The 19,477-nt window shown below is 38.5% G+C and overlaps 1 protein-coding gene across 1 annotated transcript in view; it reads left to right on the plus strand.

The window, feature by feature from the left end:
• Window positions 1–19,477, plus strand: part of NEB (nebulin) — a 213,883-nt gene that overhangs the window by 17,593 nt on the left and 176,813 nt on the right. Inside the window, 17 exon segments of the mRNA XM_047871695.1 lie at window positions 4,043–4,147; window positions 4,779–4,886; window positions 7,394–7,510; window positions 9,622–9,726; window positions 9,813–9,920; window positions 10,018–10,122; window positions 10,520–10,618; window positions 11,689–11,793; window positions 12,768–12,875; window positions 12,961–13,074; window positions 14,482–14,583; window positions 14,685–14,792; window positions 14,882–14,986; window positions 15,978–16,076; window positions 17,099–17,203; window positions 17,748–17,855; window positions 17,941–18,054. Coding sequence (XP_047727651.1) covers window positions 4,043–4,147; window positions 4,779–4,886; window positions 7,394–7,510; window positions 9,622–9,726; window positions 9,813–9,920; window positions 10,018–10,122; window positions 10,520–10,618; window positions 11,689–11,793; window positions 12,768–12,875; window positions 12,961–13,074; window positions 14,482–14,583; window positions 14,685–14,792; window positions 14,882–14,986; window positions 15,978–16,076; window positions 17,099–17,203; window positions 17,748–17,855; window positions 17,941–18,054 — 1,815 coding nt within the window.

Raw genomic sequence — 19,477 nt, forward strand, 5'->3', positions numbered from 1 at the left:
TTTCTCTGTGCTTGCTTCTCTGCTTCTTTCCAGATTCGTAAAGGGAGAAATGTGAGATTTCAGGTTAGAATTTCCAGTTCAGGGACGTAGAGTTGAAAGGAAAAGCTCTGTTTCCTCTACTCTCTATGCGTACTTCTGCCACCAAATGGGTTTTTTACCACACCAAACAAATTCTCTGACGCTAAATTGGTGTCCTATAATTCAGTTCAATTCTGACATTATCTTCTTGGAGTTAGCTCAGATCTCACAGGTTAAGGGCCCAGACCCATGAGACTACCCCTATCTCAGACACTAGTCATAAGTCTGGACCTCCCATACTTTGGACTATAAATCCGGGTTCCCATGACCCCCTCCTCCAGTTTAATAATTTGCTAATAATTGGCTCACAGAGCTCAGGGAAACCCTTTTTTGTGTTTATTACATGATAAAGGACACCGATGAACAACCAAGATAAAGAGGAACCTGGGGTGAGGTCCCGAAGGGTCCCAAGCACAGGACCTTCTGTCTCTGTGGAGCTGGGGTGTACTACTCTTCCAGCGTGTGGATGTGCTTACCAAAATGGAAGCTGTATGAATTGTGTCCTTCATGGATTTTTATGGAGGTTTCATCCCATAGGCCTAACTGATAATTAACTCCGTCTCCAGCCCCTCTCCCCTCCTCAGAAAATGAAGGGTGAGGTGGAAAGTTCCAAGCTTCTAATCATGGCTTGGTCTTTCTCATGACCAGCCCCCATCATAAATCTATCCAGGAGTTGTCTCACTGAAACAAAAGACAACCCTATCACTCAGGAGATTACAAGGTTTAGGACTTCTGTGTTAGGAACTGGAGGCAGTGACCGATATATACTATTTCACTAGGATGTTTTTTAAAAAATATCTTTCAGGAAATACTGTTACACAGCATGAAGATGCCAAACTGTGATCTTCTAAAACCATGGAAAGTCCTCTATAATAAAGAATTAGGGGGAGATCTCCATTGATATCAACAGAAGAGATTGGGTTGAGTAAGGAAAGCATCCCTGGGCCCGCTGTAGGCAATGAAAATACCAATTGGGAACCCCTCCACAATTCTGAGAGGATAACTTGTCTTCGAATGAAACTGTCAGAAGTCCCAGTATTTAGCTACTCATAGAAAAAGAGTGAAGTGTGATTAACTAAACTGGCTTTGTATTCCTTCCGTTTGATAACCACATCAAAACCACAGATGCAGATAGGGAAAGTAGAAAATGAAACCATGTGTTTAAGTAGGACATTAGTGTGTCCAATTTGTGGCCCAATGGAAGCACTCTCAGCTCATTTCTGGGGAGGAAGAACTATGGGGAAGCAATTTTACTACATCTATTAACATGCAGTTACTCTCTTGCCCACAGAAGGTGTTTCATAGCTTGTAATTGACTCAATGTACTTTCCTCTGTTAAGTGAACACAGAATCTTAGAGAATATTAAATCGATTCTTGCTGCCAGGTTTCCATTGATTGGCTTTACCTATGACAGAGTTGGACAGAAGAATTAGAGTGGGGTTGGGGGGAAAGTTGGATGTTGGACCCTGGTACGGCTAACAATCTCTGTGTACCACATAAGTACTCAGGCCTTGCTGCCAGACTCGTAGAATAAGACCACTTGGTTGACAGAGGGGTACCACATAGACACATACCTCACTCTCCTTCTCATTCCTCAAGTTGCAGGCCTTCAGCCTTTTAACTCCTCTCCTACCTATAGATGGAGGGGAAGGCCATAACTTCCTCAATAGATAACAAGCCCCAGCCTCTTTCCTTACAATGAAAATCTTCCCACACTTGGGAATACTCGGGTGGGTTGTGAGAGATCCAACTCTATGGTGACTGGTTTATGAAGAGGAAGAAGTGGGGAAGGACTTTGGGTGAGGGTGCTGGATGGTCTTGTACTCTTATTTTTCATCTTGTTTTAATATATTTTAAAAAATCAGACATCCATCTCTTAATGTAAGAATTTTAATTTTCTTAACAAATCTACATATGTGATTCTAATTATTTCTTCACAATAACCCAACTTTTGGATCTCATTAAGAGAATCTGCTGCCTTCTCAATTTTAAATCCTATCACAAAGTCCAATTGCCCCTATCCCCTAATCTTAAAGGTCTCTTCCTTTGCCAGCAAGCAGAGAAAGGGCAGTATTCCACCAAAAATGTGGATTTGGAGGTCTTAACCTGGGGTGTGTATACATCAAGAACCTCTGAAGTTGTGTTTATGGGCATTTTATAGCTTTCTCAGATTTCTGAAGAGGTCTATTCGCCAAAAAGATTAGAAATACTTCTATAGGCAATCAGCAAATCAAAAAATCCATTTTGACCAATTGAATTCAGTTTTGACTGACTAAAGAGTTGACTTCAATTTTTTAAAGCTTCCAAAGAAGACAGTAGGCAAACTGACACTTAAATGTAAATACTATCTCAACAAAGATTTTCACTGAAGAATACACATGCGTGTGCGTACACAGACACACAGAATTTTCTCCAGAGTTTCTTACTCTGTTATGCTAGCAATGTTGGCAACATTATTGTTATAATTATTATACCGTACATTTGTTTAGCACTGAAGAGTTTGCAAAGGACTCTTCAGGGTATAAACTTATGTAAACTTTTCAACAGTCCTCTGTGGATGGAATTATTATTGCCGGTGCTGTGGTTAAGAACCCTGAAACTTGGAGAGGCTAAGCCACATCTTTGGTAATGATGGACTTTAGTCTTGGGCCCAGAGCTTCTGAACTCCATCCCAGGAATCTAAAATTTATAGTTATGAAAAACACTTGGCTAGCATTTAGCGTATTAGCCTCTTGAGAAGAATGGATAAAGGCATTTGAGAGAGGGCTGAGCATCCTTTAACTCAAACTCACTGGCTTTGCATATCACTCATCCTTGGTACTGGTTCTGTTGAAGGTATACCAGAAAATCACTTTCTTTCTTCCTGAAGAGTGAAGTGGGGGTGTAGGCATGCAGACACTTTGAGACTCGCTGGTTGTTAACACATTTCTATGAGCCAAGAAGGGGAAATTGTTATAACCCAGCTCTGGCTCATATGCCCAGGTTTGGGATTGACTGGTTGAATTTTATTTTAAACATATATATTTTTTAAATGTTTATTTATTTGAGAAAGAGAGAGATGGAGCATGAGTGGGGAAGGGGCAGAGAGAGAGGGAGATGCAGACTCTGAAGCAGGCTCCAGGCTCTGAGCTGTCAGCACAGAGCCTGATGTAGGGCTTGAACTCCCAAACCGTGAGATCATGACCTGAGCCAAAGCCAGACGCTTAACTGACTGAGCCACCCAGGTGCCCCTAATTTTATTTTAAGAACACTCTAGGCCAAGGCAGTTTGAAGCCACATATCATGGGCTTAGTTCAGTTTAGTTTTGTTAGACATGCATTTATGAGGTCACTTCTGTGTGATGCATTTTGTGTTAGATTCTGAGGATATAAACATAAAGAAGACATAATTCCTCTCAAGGCTGCTCACAGCCTGGGGTTCAGGTGGAATGGTGTTTGTGAATAAGATGGGGCAATTTTTGAATTACTTACGAGTTCTCATTAAAATTTCTTCAAGTCTAAATTGGAAAGTGTTATTCATTAGCCTTCAAGCCAAATTTTGTGGTGGCATTCCTTTCTGGATAATTAGAAGTTTTGGTAAATCTCAGAAATTTATGGCTAATTTCATCTGGCATGGAAGTGTGGGTTGAGTGGTTTTATTATAACTCTGAAATATAAGTGGAGGATGCTCCTGAGTCTCCTCCCTCAAACATCAGGGAACATCTATAAGTTTTGAATGAACTAAGTTCCCAGACTCAACAAGAAGGTGGTCAGTTATTACCTCTACCCTCTCGCCCAACTTTTTTGTTGGGTAAATTGATACTATCCTGGAACATTTGAAGACATCTATTAAGAACTTAAGGACCATAGTCAAGATATGTTTTAAGTTAAAAAAAAGTTTTTTTAAGCTGCCCATTACCACTTAGTTTTCTATCCTATTTGTCAATTTCTATATTTTCTATATTTCATCTTTTTTTTCTCCTAGAACAAATACAAGGAAGACTATGAAAATAAAGTCAAAGGCAAATGGAGTGAGACACCTTGCTTTGAAATTGCAACCGCCAGAATGAATGCTGATAACATCAGCACAGTAAGTAGGAAGGAATGGCCAGATGTTCTTAGGTTGAAAGTGTGACCCTTTCTTTTATGACTTCAGACCCCCAGCTGCATCTAAAGTGGTACCAGAACATTAGAGTCTGGGTACCCCTTCATGGGGGTAAGATCTGTATAGAGTTCCTATCAAGAAAGAAATTCCCCTATCTCTCTTTCCTTTTGAGAAATACTGCTTTGATCAGATTCCATTATTCATGCCTCAATTTTCATATGAACAATACAGTTTCAAAGTGAGTTCAGGTTAAGGGGGCCTTTGAAATTTATTCTTTGCCTGGGGAGCCCAAACAGTACATTTATGAAACTGATTAGTTTCTTCCCTGATTTTCTTCACTGAAAAACACTCTTTCTTTTCTCTTAAGTTCTCTGCCCCTGGCCTTTTAGAGCTCCTTCTTGAAATCTGGTTTTCAGCCCATTATAATTGCTCCAAATCTCTGTTAAGTTGCTAATTGTTTTTGTGATGGCACTGCATTCTCTCATTGTAAGCTGACTTGTGTAAGCCAAGAGGAGCAGCTTTGTGTAACCTCTCCCACCAGCCCCTGTCCTCCCATGTGAAACCTGTGCACAGTCTATGCCCACAGCAGTTCTCCAGTATGTGTAATGTCTTACAGAGGAAATACCAAGAAGACTTTGAGAGTATGAAAGACCAGATCTACTTCATGCAGACCGAAACACCAGAGTACAAAGTGAATAAACAAGCTGGGGTGGCAGCTAGCAAGGTATGCGGGGATGCTCTCATTTGTCATGATGGTCTTAGTGTGGGTGAATTTCCTATAACTCTTGCTTTTGTATATAATGGGGAAAAAAGCATTCTTGGGGAACAACAAAAGAAATATTCTGGGGTTATAATAGGGCTACCAATTTTTGAAAAACTTGGCTGTGTGTGACCATTAACAATACTAAATAACCATCTTTAATATTTCATAAATGACCTTTTGATACCTGCAAGTAAAAAGGCTATCCTCTCAGATAGGAGGATCCCCCAAGAAAAGACAACTGGTGACCTTATATGAATATGGACACTCCCACACTCACCGTTACCATTATTTTTCTTATTTTCCTACTAATTGGTGAAAATCTAGTCACAGACAAGATAGACAAATTCATGGATATGCATATACTCTATAGAGTAGACTTTGGTAAATAGAGTCCTTAGCATTCTAAAGCACTAGAAAGAGCATAAACTTCAAAGCCAATCAGACTTGATTCAAACCCTGGCCTTGGCTCTGCTGGAGCAGTGAAAGCAGGAAGATCATATCATCTAGGAAGCTATTTCAGGATTCAGGTGCAAAATAGTGATGTTTTGGATCAGGAATGGGGCAAGGCAAGTGATGAGATGTACTTTGAAAGGTAGAGCTAACCTAGTTTGCTGTTGGGTTGGATGTGGGATATGTGAGGAAAGTTTGGGTCTAAGCAACCAGATAGATGGGATTTCCCTTTATCAAGATAGAGAAGAATGTGGAAAGAGTGAATGATTATTTTTGCAGGGAAGGCATGAGCTCAGCTTTCAACATGTAAGATTTGAGATGTCTTTTAGACATCCAAGTGGAAATATTAAGTGGACAGTTGATTGTATGAGTCTGAAGTTTCTGGGGAGGCATCCAGAAGGATTATATAAATTTGGGAGTCATCAGTAGATGGATAGTATTTAACGTCATAAGACTAGAGGCCATCGAGGGAGCAAGTGTAGACCCAAAGCTCTGAGAACTGAACTCTGGAGTATCTCCATGTGAACACATCATCGAGGTGAGGTAGGAATAGAGTCAAGAGAAAGTGGGAAGTGAGTGAAGAGAGTGATCAGTTGTGTCAAATGTTTCTGAAGTGGATTTACCAATAGGTGGTCTCTGGTGAACTTAACAACAAGAGCAATTTGGTTGAGTCTGCTTAGAGAGGGCTCATGAGTGGATGAGAAGAGAGAAATAGAAAAGTGTAAGTATACTCAAGTTTTTAAAAGTATTTTCCTGAAAGGAAAAGAAGAAAATGGGGTAGTAGCTGAAGGATATGTGGATGAAGAGGGGATTCTTTTAAGATTGGAGACAAAGACATCATGTTTCTATGCTGATAGAAAAAAATCCAGTGTGGGGGGGAAACGTGATGATGTCTGAGGAGGGAAGAGTGGCTGAAGTAATGCCCTTGAGTAGGTGAAAAGGGAAGCGTTCTGGTGCTTTACAAGAGGGGTAACTTTGCCATGGGTCTTGACAATTCATCCATAAACAGGAGAGGAGACCACATATCCCAAATACAGGTAGGAAGATAGGAGGGTGCGTGGAACTCCTTTTCTGGTTGTTTCCATTTTTCAATGAAGCACATAATTCTATACTAGAGAAAGGTTATGTCTTTCATTCCTGTAGTGTATTCCCTATGAGTCTTCTTTGTGTGCTACAGGGGATAGTGCACCTGTGTTTCAGTTGTGTATCTCCTGCCTTTGGATACCAAGCTGGTTATGTCTGTTTTTCAAGGTTCTCAAATGTTAGTAGCTTATCTAGGATTCTTTGAATGTTCCTATATTCTATAGTTATATTGCTGGAATAAATGGCTGGCACTGTGGATCAAGAAATAGGATCCATTTCTTGTTCTTCTCCCTTTGGACATGCTCCAGACAGGGGCTTCTGAGCCCTTGTTTAAAGCTTCTGCTAAAGCTGGAATTAAAGGTGTAAAGCAGGAGGGGCAGAAAGAAAAGGAGAGGTTGTCATCCTTCATCCAGCCTCCAGCCCCTTCCTCCTCCTTCTGCATGTACATTAAATACACACATGCTTACACACAGTCATAGATGAGGCATTAAAGGGTAGATTGATGATGCTTGAGGCTTGCTTTCTTTAAAAATACGTTGGAAGTTAGGCAGCCAGAGGCTAAGAGCTCAATGAGGGTTGTGGAGCAGTAAGTGTCTGGGACATGATGCACTATCATTATTTGTGTGGCTATCTCTTTCTGTCTTTGAGGGCAGGGACTATATGTTATTCTTCCTTGCACCTGTCTCAGAGCCAGCACGTAATTGATACCCTATGGATGTTTTTGAATGAATAAATGAATGGCAGGAAGTTATCCTGGAAATTTATGCAGTTTCTCTGCTACTGTTATGAGTTACTATGAGTATTTTGTTTGTAAAATGTCAAGCTGTCACTTTTCTAGAAAGTTGATTTGTGGAACTATGTCGTAATATCCATAATAGAGACAAGAGCAAAAATAACCCAGAGAGTTACTTTATCACTTTATTTCACTCCTACAGGTAAAATACAAAGAAGACTATGAAAAGAATAAAGGAAAAGCAGATTATAATGTACTTCCTGCTTCAGAGAACCCACTGCTCAAGCAGCTGAAGGCAGCAGGAAATGCCCTGAGTGATGTAAGTACATTCTTGTCAAAAAGTGTTTTTCCACCTTAGCTGCCAGAGAGGTGAAATTTCTCTCCTTCTATAATGGCTAAATGCAAATATAACTTTGCAAATACTTTATGATTCTAGTGTAGCAGTTTCCCTGGAACTGTTTAACCACAGGAAGACATAAATGCCTCTGAGTATGATGTATGTCCATTTTGGGGGTTCTGTGGATTTAGTTCAATGGCAGAGAAATCTTCATTTGCTTATAGGCCCTGGTACTTCTATATGAACAAAGAGCAGGTTGTAGGAGATACATGTGATTTTGATACAGACAGGAGGAGACTTTGAAAGGGGAGGGGAGGGGGGCGAGAGAGAGAGGGATCAGGTTGTGTGTGTACCCTGCCCTTGTGTTCTTCGAGCCACTGGGAGAAGACCAGTGTCCTGTGTTTCACAGCTTTTCCCCCTCACCACCACCATTTTCTGTGCAGATGCTGGCCCTAGAAACCATCATTTGCAGACAGCATGACTTAAAAGATGGCTCCCTAAGTCTTCACAGGAATTTCTACTTGTGGAAATAAAAGCCTGACCAATCCAATTACATTTAAAAATTTTTTTTTCAACGTTTATTTTTTTTGGGACAGAGAGAGACAGAGCATGAATGGGGGAGGGGCAGAGAGAGAGGGAGACACAGAATCAGAAACAGGCTCCAGGCTCTGAGCCATCAGCCCAGAGCCTGACGCGGGGCTCGAACTCACGGACCACGAGATCGTGACCTGGCTGAAGTCGGACGCTTAACCGACTGCGCCACCCAGGCGCCCCAATCCAATTACATTTAAAATAGATAAGTGAGAACTGGCGTTAAGAGACTAACAGCCCAAAACCACTTTGACTATATAAGAGACTGAACATGTGATCAGTTGAGTTTTTCCCTTAGAGTTACATTGTGTTAAGCTTTCCTAATATTTGAGGATGAAACATGGTTCTCTTTGCAGGTTAGTTATCTTTTCTTTGTCCCTTGAATTCAGTCAGCACTGTAGAGATGCATACATGTGATTGAGGAATGGGGTGAGTGGAGTGGCAGGTGAGAAGGTGTCAGTGGGTCTGTCCACATAGCTCTATTGGAAAATTAATGCAAAGCCTGTCTCCTGTTTCCTAAATGAAGATAATCTTTATCAAGCATATAAAAGCACAGGTCCAAATCTACTTTGTTGATAAAGAGAGCAATATAAAAATATAAAAACTGAATTGCACCATTTACAATTTCAAAACCCAACATGAGAAAGTGACAATAGCCCACTTTGTCAGTGTGCCTTTAAAATCCAATAATTGTAGGGACACCTGGGTGGCTTAGTCGGTTGAGTCCAACTTCAGCTCAGGTCATGATCTCACAGTTCGTGAGTTTGAGCCCTGCGTTGGGCTCAGTGCTGACAGCTTAGAGGCTGGAGCCTGCCTGCTTCAGATTCTGTGTCTCATTCTCTCTCTGCCCTTCCCCCACTCACACTCTGTCTCTGTCTCTCAAAAATGAGTAAATGTTAAAAAAATAAAATAAGATCCAACAGTTGTTACTGTTGGAGCTAAATTTAAATCCTAGCAGAGAAGGAGAGTGAGCAGGTTCATGATCTGAGTTCTTGTATATACCTTAATTTTAAGATATATTATCTGTATAATAAGGCATTTTCCCTTGGTAGAAGGAGGAAGAGAGACGGTCTTTCTCAACGTATACTAAGCTTTTTCATGCATGTTTGTTAAAAAAAAAAAAAATCACTGCTGCTCAGAATAGTCCTCTCTGTTGTGGCACTGTCAGTGAGGGACGTGTGTGAGTTGGGGCATAGAGGAAGTAGGAGTTCCAAAATACACCTAAACTCCACAACTAAGGGCTTGGTCTGAGGCAGCATTCTGGTTTCTTGATTTTTTTTTTTTTTTTTTTTTGGTGAATGTTAAAAGCCTAAGCTTCACAGTAATTACTAATAGAAGAAACTTATTCACAACACCCCAATGTTTGATTATCCGTTTTTAAGACAGTTGACAGGTGATATCTTTTTTCTGCTTCTTTTGTTTAGTGTTGGGAAATACAAGTGTTATAATCAGTGTAGGAGTGACAGGAATCTATTTTAACTGATTTTTTTTTTCTTTGACAGAAACTATACAAAGAAAACTATGAAAAGACTAAGGCAAAGAGCATAAATTACTGCGAAACCCCCAAATTTCAACTTGATACAGTTCTGCAGAACTTCACTAGTGACGTAAGCAATCCTGTGGTTACTTCCTGTGTTAAGAAAAGATCCATTATTCCCCCCAATCAATACATGAAATATGTTTTGTCTTTCAGACTAAGTACAAAGATTCCTACGTAAAGAATGTTTTGGGACATTATGTAGGCAGCTTTGAGGATCCATATCACACACACTGCATGAAAGTCTCAGCTCAAAACAGTGATGTAAGTTGTAAGACCATTGTTTAGCTTTCCAATGAACACATCCTTAGGGCATGAATAAAATGGTTGCATCCTGATGTCTGATGTCTTTTCCTCATAGAAAAACTACAAAGCAGAATATGAAGAAGACAGAGGCAAGGGCTTCTTCCCCCAGACCATAACTCAAGAATATGAAGCAATCAAGAAACTAGATCAATGTAAAGATGTAAGTCCGTATCATGAACTTTGAACATCCTGACCTCCATAGCCTCAGTGGTCAAGAGATAGTTAAAATTTTAACACTTTTCAAGTACATGCAGGCAAGGAAATTGTAAGAAACAAAACTTATTTGGTAGTAAACTGTTTTCCCCTGTGGTCACCAATACATTTCAAGAGCTAATTCTAGTTCATTTCCCCTAAGAAGAGTTATCAGAAATGTGAAGAATGAGAAAGTTTCTTGTACAGTGTGAAGGCATCTCTCAAAGACACTGCAGTCTAATGAGAAAAGAACCATGTGTTTTATTAACTACAAGTTTCTTTTGTTTTGGGCAATGCTTCTGCTTGCTTGGTCTATAGGTCAACTTGGATTTGACTGCTGAAACTATTCCTTTTTTGCTCCACAGCACACCTACAAAGTCCATCCAGATAAGACAAAATTCACTCAAGTCACGGACTCTCCCGTTCTGGTGCAAGCCCAAGTCAATTCCAAACAACTGAGTGATGTAAGTTCATCTAAATGTTCAAGAAATCCAATTATGAGGGATAACATCTCACAACTCCATATATAAAATCCAGTGACTTGTCACATTTACAAAAAAAAAAGACTATTTCAGTTTTAGCAAATTTAACTTGTATATATTTGTAATCACCTAAAATAGTTCCTTATTTAGTTGCCTTGCATCTTCTTGGATGGATAACAATTATAGCGAAATGGTTCTATAAGGGAAACTAATGTAGCTTACCACACTGGAAAAGACCATGAGTTTTTGAGTCAGACAAAACTGGATTCAAATTGTACCTCTGTCATTTATGACCTGACATCACAGGCAAATCGTTTAACTTCAGTTTGCCTCATATTTCCCTTTTATAATTTGTGGTTGTTTTGAAGAGTAAATAAAAGGAGATATGTGCATAGTAAATACCCTGACCCAGAGCAGATATTCAATACAGGGGATTTCTCTCTCTCAAATAAGTTTTTAGAAAATGGAGTCTTTGAGATAAGTTTTATCACATGAGTTTTAAGCATGAACCTCCAAGCTTGTGTTAAAACAAAATAAAACAATAAAAGTAATCCCAGTAGATTTATATCCAGAAATAAAGTCTTCAGATAAGAGTATTAACAAGCTGTAATGGATGTGAGGAGATGTAAGTTCTCCAATACATGAGCATTGACAATAAAAACAAAGAAAGGGCTGTGACTCTCAGGATCTACTGATTCTGGGGGCTGATTGTGATATGCATGGAGAGGAAGCATATATGAAAGAGCCACCTCCTTCTAGGACAGTTCTACTATGGTAACCAACATCAGCCATCATGTGTTCAGCACACAGGTTGTCAATGGAGGCCTACCCTAGCTCTAGACTTCTCTCTTGATCTTAACAACATTGTCAGTTGTTATTTATCAAAACGTATTTTACATTTTATTTTATGAAATGTACCACACAAAATTTTTGTATTTTGGAACAATTCTTCTTCAGAACTAATTGTATCCCTTATTGCCTGTCTCTCTGTCCCTTTCTCTCTCTCTCTCTCTCTCTCTCTCTCTCTCTCTCTCTCTCTCTCTCTCTCTCAGCTGAACTACAAAGCGAAACATGAAAACGAAAAGTTCAAGTGCCACATACCTCCAGATACTCCTGCCTTCATCCAACACAAAGTCAATGCCTATAACCTGAGTGATGTAAGTTCCTGTGTGCTATGCTATGGGATATCCTGACAACCTGTGTTTTTATTTCTGGATTGCTTCACTGAAAAAACATTTCATTAAAGATGGGAAGAATATTTAACATTTGTATCATGTTCCTATGCCTCTGCTCACATATCTTTGAACTCCCCTTATAAATGTGGATAGCAACATTGTTAGTAGCTTCATACAATTAGACAATCTTAATATGTTTTAATCAACCCTCAAAATGCCATCACTCATGTATGTTTAATTGCAAATGATAATGTTAGATCTTTTAGACACACATTCATTTATACTGTGCTATAATTTTCATCCAGGACCTCATTTTTTAGATATAATTTCATTTTATTTACTCCTCAGAGGTTTAATGTCCCTATTTTTACACAAATGGTGCTTATTTCTACATGTAAGAGAACTTGCACTAAGATATAGTGTATTCAGAAGGCATAAGACCAGGTGTCTGTTGCTATTTTTCATTTTCAAAACTTAATTTTATAGAAAAGTCAAATTCACCTTGTAGGGGAGATCTCAATTTCTTCAACAATTCTGTAAATAAGTGCTAAGATTATCTAGCATCAATGAGTATTGTAATGATTCAGGAAATAATCTTTTCAAAGGACTTTGAGATCAAACTAAAGTGTTATCTTTAGATCCTAAAAAGTAAATTAACTATAGAATATTTGTGCCACTCTGTGAAATACTCCATGTTAGGATCAAATATTAGTATGGTAACTAGAATTAGGTTAATTTGATGAATGATTCTAATGAAGAGCAAAAAATCTTGATCTTGGAAAATTCTAAGCTTTAGCTTGAGGAGAAATACCTAAAATATGCACGATTTTCTGAACAATGAAAATGATCCATTTATTTCATTCATCCTAAGAGTATTGAGATATTCCTTTGTCTTTAAAGTGTGATAACATGCATGCCGTTTTTACCAATTCCTTTGTTAAAATTTTTCTGTCCAGAATGTCTATAAGCAAGACTGGGAGAAGAGCAAAGCAAAGAAGTTTGACATCAAAGTGGACGCCATTCCCCTGCTGGCAGCCAAAGCCAACAGCAGGATCGCCAGCGATGTGAGTGTGGCCTGGGCACCTGGGCAGGGCACCCTCACTGACATTTCCCGATGGGTGGGCTCTGGCATGTGTGATGTCTTTACAGGTGATGTACAAGAAAGACTATGAGAAAAACAAAGGGAAAATGATTGGAGCCCTCAGCATTCATGACGATCCCAAGATGCTGCACTCTTTGAAGACGGCCAAAAACCAGAGTGATGTGAGTGTCTTTGTGAATCACCCTTATTTTCAGATGTGGTTGTACTTACAGTTTAATATAACTTTGGGTGGGATGTTAGCCCAAGTGAAATCTCAGATTCAGGATAACAAATCAAACACGAAAACCCAGTGGTAAAAGATGATTAAGCTCTTCATTCTGTACTTTGAGATACCAGTGAATATTGTAAATGTTTCCTTAACCTCTTTAATGCCCTGTTTTCTTAAGGGGAAAAGATACTAGCAATAGCATTTTCGTTATTGTTTTTCTAGAAATGGGCTTAATATGTCAGTACCCATAAGTACATATTTATTCTGTCATGATCTGATCTAAGGTGCTTTGCAAAAATACATACAGAAAAAATTAAAGGAAAGAAGTGAGAAAATCAGGCTAAAGACAAAGTAGGAAAACTAGATGAAGCATAACCTCAAGAACAAAGTATTTTATTTCATAAAATAAAAATTTTATAAAATATTGATCTCATTTTAAAGACTAAAATATCCAAAATAAAATAAAACTCTTTACAAAAATTGCCTCTCTAATTCATGGCATAAAGGAAAAACTCCCTATTCTGTATCATTTATAAATATTCTTATTTTTATTGAGTATATTTTTGGATTTCTATCTGGGAAAATTGAGAATGTGTAGAAATACATGCTACCTACAACAAAATGGAAAAAAATCTTTTTGTGCATTATTACTATAAAGAAAAATATTAGATTTCAATGAGAAAATCCAACTTCCAAAGGTGTTATAAAATGTATTTTCATTGAGTGCTGAACTGAATACTTTTCTAGGACTGTGCCTGAGTATCTAAGGTCCACCTTCTACCTTATACCTAATTTTGCACTATTTAAAAAATCCATTTTCCTTCAAACACATTCAAATGGAAAGAATTATTTAAAAATTTTTTTAACATTTATTTATTATTGAGAGACACAGAGTCACAGAGCGTGAGCAGGGGAGGGGTAGAGAGAGGGCGGGAAGACACAGAATCCGAAGCAGGCTCCAGGCTCTGAGCTATCAGCACAGAGTCCGATGCGAGGCTCGAACCCACAAACTGGGAGATCATGACCTGAGCTGAAGTCAGTTGCCTAACCAACTGAGCCACCCAGGTGCCCCTGGAAAGAATTAAGACAAAAAATTTCTTAGAGAGCAGCATTGGTATATTCTAGTTTATTCTGGTGGAGAAATGTTAGGATAAATAATATAAGCATATATATAGTTATTAGCAGCCTAGATTATACAAGACATGAGCCTCTACCATATTCATTCTGCTTTTTTTGCTTCATGGAAAATACTGAAAAAATACAAAATTTGCCTTTTTGGTTAAGTATAGCAATGATGAGAATGGCTTTTATATCATGAGATACATATTTTTTATCGTTGTTTTTCTTTTTCCTTTGACAGAGATTATACAAAGAAAACTATGAAAAGACAAAAGCAAAGAGCATGAACTACTGTGAGACGCCCAAATATCAACTTGACACTCTGCTGAAGAACTTCAGTGAGGTTCGAAAGGCCATGGTTACCCCTGGGGTTTCGGGGCTTTTTTACCATTTGACAAATAACATATGTAATTGACATATTTGTCAATATGTTTTCTCTTTCAGGCTAAATACAAAGATTCATATGTACAGAATGTTTTGGGACATTATGTAGGCAGCTTCGAGGACCCATATCAAATACACTGCATGAAAGTTTCAGCACAAAACAGTGACGTAAGTTGAAGACAAATATCCATGCCTGTCAGTGATATTATTTGGGGGCAATAATAACCATGATCCATTTTTATTCTTTCTTATTCTAGAAAAATTACAAAGCAGAATATGAAGAAGATAAAGGGAAATGTTATTTCCCTCAGACAATAACGCAAGAATATGAAGCAATTAAGAAGCTAGACCAGTGCAAAGATGTAAGTCATCTGCCCTGAATTCTCAAAATTGGGTTTGGGATTCTTGTGCCATCTAGTGGTAATTTTAGCAGGAGTTTCAATGCTAACATCTAGTGACTAGCAGATGTTAAATTTTAAATTTTGGGTGGAATTGGAGAGCACAAAAATTACTGTGAAGAAAACTATTTGTTATGAAAACGTCTTGGGTTTTAGAAATCTTTATGTCCACTAGTTTATATATACATGGTTTGGGGAGTAAGGGAAAATAGGGAGATTTATGAGACATAGGTGTTCATTCATTTAACAAATTTACATGAGGAGCTAGCTTGTGTCAGACACTGTCCTTGGTGCTGGGGGAGAAGAGGGGACAAGATGGGCTGCCTCTTGGGAAGCATGCATTTTACCGGGAGAGGCAGAAAGTAAAGAACACAGAAACTTAAAAAAGATATCAGACAATGGTAAAACAACCCATGTAGAATGATGCTATAGAATTAAAATAGGATGATGTGGGAGAGAGAGACTGGATGGGCACCATAGACCAGGTGCTCAAGGAGGATCTAAGGCAGGAAAATGCAGCCAGGCCAAGATCAAGGTGAGAGCAACTGGAAAAACAGTCTAAGCAAAGAACAAGGAATTGAAAGGATGAGGTGGCTGAAGTGTACTGGAGGGAGGGACAGTAGGAAGAGGTGAAATGGTAACAGATGAAGTTGGGGGTGGATTCTGTAGAGTAGGGTTCATCAGCCAAGGTACAATTTAGAGTGAAGGCATGTGCAATGGAGAGCCATTGTAAGGCTTCAATAGGAAGATTAATCTGGTTGCTAAATTGCAGCAGGGAGGCCAGTTTAGAGGCAACTTCAGGAGAGAGAGAGAGAGAGAGAAGTGAAAACATATCAACCAAGTTTTTAGGAAATAAACTCTATGTTTGACTGGAAATTTTTTATATGTTAGCATGTATATGAACAAGAATATAAAGATACATTATGAAATTTCATTCAAGAACCTTTTTTTCTAGCATACATACAAAGTTCACCCAGATAAGACTAAATTCACAGCCGTCACTGATACTCCTGTACTGCTGCAAGCCCAGCTCAACACGAAACAGCTTAGCGACGTAAGTGCCCTGTTTGTGCAAGTGTGAGTGACCTGGAATGCTGTGTTTCTTTGAAATAGAAGCATTTTCTTGCTTAATCTTCATAATCTCATCTGTCATCCCAATGGTGTCATTTTTCAAGATTGGTTTAATAAAATGCAAATGAAGCCGCCAGATTGAATTGTAGCCTCAGGAAAGATGGTGTTAAAAATAAAAATAACGAATATTTCTTCAATAAGTCACCAATTTTCAGTGGGGGATTTGCTCATTAGGATGTGTCACATACCCAAAATAACGCAGACTAAGACTTGATGGCAATTTAAAGAAAAAAACAAGAGCATCTATCTGTGTAGGTAACAAGGCAAGCATTCTCCATTCTTGAGTTTGCTAAGACTTTATAAGAAGATAAAAAGCACAGAAACAAGAAAGACATCTGGCAGTAATAAGAAAACTAATATGGGGTCATGAGACAGAATTCAAACAGAGTGATGTGAGAGGGGGTGAGTGGGGGGACACTTCAAATTGGGTGGTCAAGGAAGATCTAAAGCAGAACAGTCCAGCCATGTGAAGAACAGGGCAAGAACAGCAGTGCTTCTGAAACATTCACTTTCACGTGGATCACCCAGTGACCCTGCAAAAATATTCTGATTCAGTAGGTCTGGAGGGATATGTTGACTCTCTAACAAGCTTGTAGGTGATGCTGCTGCTGTTGGTGGACCACACTTTGAGTAGAAGATCACAGAATTTAATAGATTGAGTGTTCGTGTCCTGAAGGCACAGCCTAAAACTTTAGACAATGAGTTTCCCATACATACGTTGTGATAGCATTTACAAAATGACAATGCAAACTGGATTCCATCCCAATCCTGAAAGAGGGAGTGAAGGTCAAGGTTCTGTAATGGACTTTGATTGGATGGACTACCTCTTTGAGGCATTTTTTTTCTGAAAAGCGTAGGAGTACTTAGCCATATATATCAACACTCCTCTATATGCCCTCAAGGAAATTCTGATCCTAAACTGTTTGGATATCTTCTGTTTTCCAGCTGAATTACAAAGCAAAACATGAAAGTGAGAAATTCAAGTGCAACGTACCAGCAGATGCTCCACAGTTTATCCAACACAGAGTCAATGCCTATAATTTGAGTGACGTAAGTACCAAAGGCACAGAAATCTATCATTGCATGTACCTGCAAAGAGGAGATGTGATGGGTGTTGTAAAAAACCAGATTAGGAGTTCAGCAACTAAACAACTATGGAGATTGTTTCCAGAGTGTAAGTGGAGTTTTAAGGCCTAAATGTTCGGAAGGCTCTTACTTAGCTATCCTTTTTTCATTTCTCACATTCTCTGTTACCATCAGAAACATCCTCTGAATTACGCCCCTGCTAATCTCTAGAGTTTTGTAAGATCTGTCCTATAAATGTTGCATTTCACTTTCTCAAAATGGTTGTCATTATACATTGTCCTTTATACATCAGAGTAGCAGAATCTTTAGAAAGTTCACAGAATGTTAAAAAGAGTATAGGGGAGAAGCTGGATGACAGATTAATGAATAATTATACTATCATTTTGTAAATATGGTATTTGTAGGTGAAATAAGTCTATATATACAAATTTTCAATCTGTTTCTTTTACTGGATGAATCTGTGTTAGAGTCATTCTTACAACTCCTCTGCTGAAATTTTTCTGTCCAGAATGTCTATAAGCAAGACTGGGAGAAGAGCAAAGCAAAGAAGTTTGACATCAAAGTGGACGCCATTCCCCTGCTGGCAGCCAAAGCCAACAGCAGGATCGCCAGCGATGTGAGTGTGGCCTGGGCACCTGGGCAGGGCACCCTCACTGACATTTCCCGATGGGTGGGCTCTGGCATGTGTGATGTCTTTACAGGTGATGTACAAGAAAGACTATGAGAAAAACAAAGGGAAAATGATTGGAGCCCTCAGCATTCATGACGATCCCAAGATGCTGCACTCTTTGAAGACGGCCAAAAACCAGAGTGATGTGAGTGTCTTTGTGAATCTGTCTTGTTTTCAAGATAACATCCCTGTTAACATGCCCAAGGGTGGTAGCATGTAAAAGGATTCCATATCCAGGGGCACCTGGGTGGCTCAGTCAGTTGAGCATCCAACTTAGGCTTGGGTCATGATTTGTGGTTCGTAGGTTCAAGCCCTACGAACAGCTTGTCTGTGCTGACAGCTCAGAGCCTGGAGCCTGCTTTCGATTCTGTGTCTACCTCTCTCTCTCTCTCTCTCTCTCTCTCTCTCTCTCTCTCTCTCTCTCTCTCTGCCCCTCCCCTGCTCATGCTCTCTCAAAAATAAATAAACATTTAAAAAATATTAAAAAGGTTCCATATCCATGGGCTCTGTCATGTTCACAACAAATTGCTGAGGAGAAATTTTGGAAGTAGAATTATTTCCCAGATTCTTGTACCTTTCAATTTAAGGAGGGAAATTACTGATTTATACTTGATGTCCATTACACTGTGAAAAATATATGCTTTAATATTTAATAGAATATTGATTTTAATTCTCAAAACTCTTTGGAAAACATCAGTAGATATTTTCATATTTTCTCCTGATTGAAAAATAACCTTTAAAATGATGGTTTTAAAACTGTCTATATATTAGAAGAAAATCAAGTATCACAGATAAAAATCTTACTATTGTTGTTTGTTAACTTTAGTAATTAGTATTGGCATAGGTTCAAGAAAAATACTCCATTGATTCTAGACCACCTTGAGAATCTGATAGAAGTCTTGGATCATTCTTCTAGATAGATGAACTTTTTTTTCATGCCTTCTGTCTGAATTTCAGAGAATTTATGAATTCCCTAAGGCTTCCCTATGGTCCAAGTCTCATCTTTTGATTAAAATTCTTACTGCAGAGAAGAAAACATCTATTAAAAATTGCAGTGTATACTGCTTAAAAAATGTTTAGAGAATTCCTTTAGAGTAAGAATTTCAAAATATCTTGCAAATATTATTTTTCATAATTAAATAGAAGGATGTTTGTATCATTTACTTTCATTTCAACCATGTGTTCATATAATCTATATATACCTTCTTTGCTTCATTTCGCATTTGCTGTATAGTCGTATAACACTTTAAAACATCATATTCAGTAATTTTCTCTAATAACTTCACACTGAATTATGTCAGTATACAGTGCTCACATACATAATACTGCGCTTTTCACTAGATCCTTATCCCTTCTCAACTCAAAAGTTTATAGCTGCCTGTTAACAGCACATGTATCTTTATCTTTTGTTCTTCATCTTATCACAGAACCCATTAGAACACTAAGCACAAAGTAAGTGTTCATAAAATACTTGGTAATTGACATCGGCAACCAAAAGAGATAGCCAATGATGAATCATTCTCACAGAATATCCAGGCTAAATGCTAGGCTGCAGATAAAGAATGTAC

The sequence above is a fragment of the Prionailurus viverrinus genome, chromosome C1 (genome assembly GCF_022837055.1).
Source record: "Prionailurus viverrinus isolate Anna chromosome C1, UM_Priviv_1.0, whole genome shotgun sequence".
In the NCBI taxonomy this organism is placed as follows: domain Eukaryota; kingdom Metazoa; phylum Chordata; class Mammalia; order Carnivora; family Felidae; genus Prionailurus; species Prionailurus viverrinus.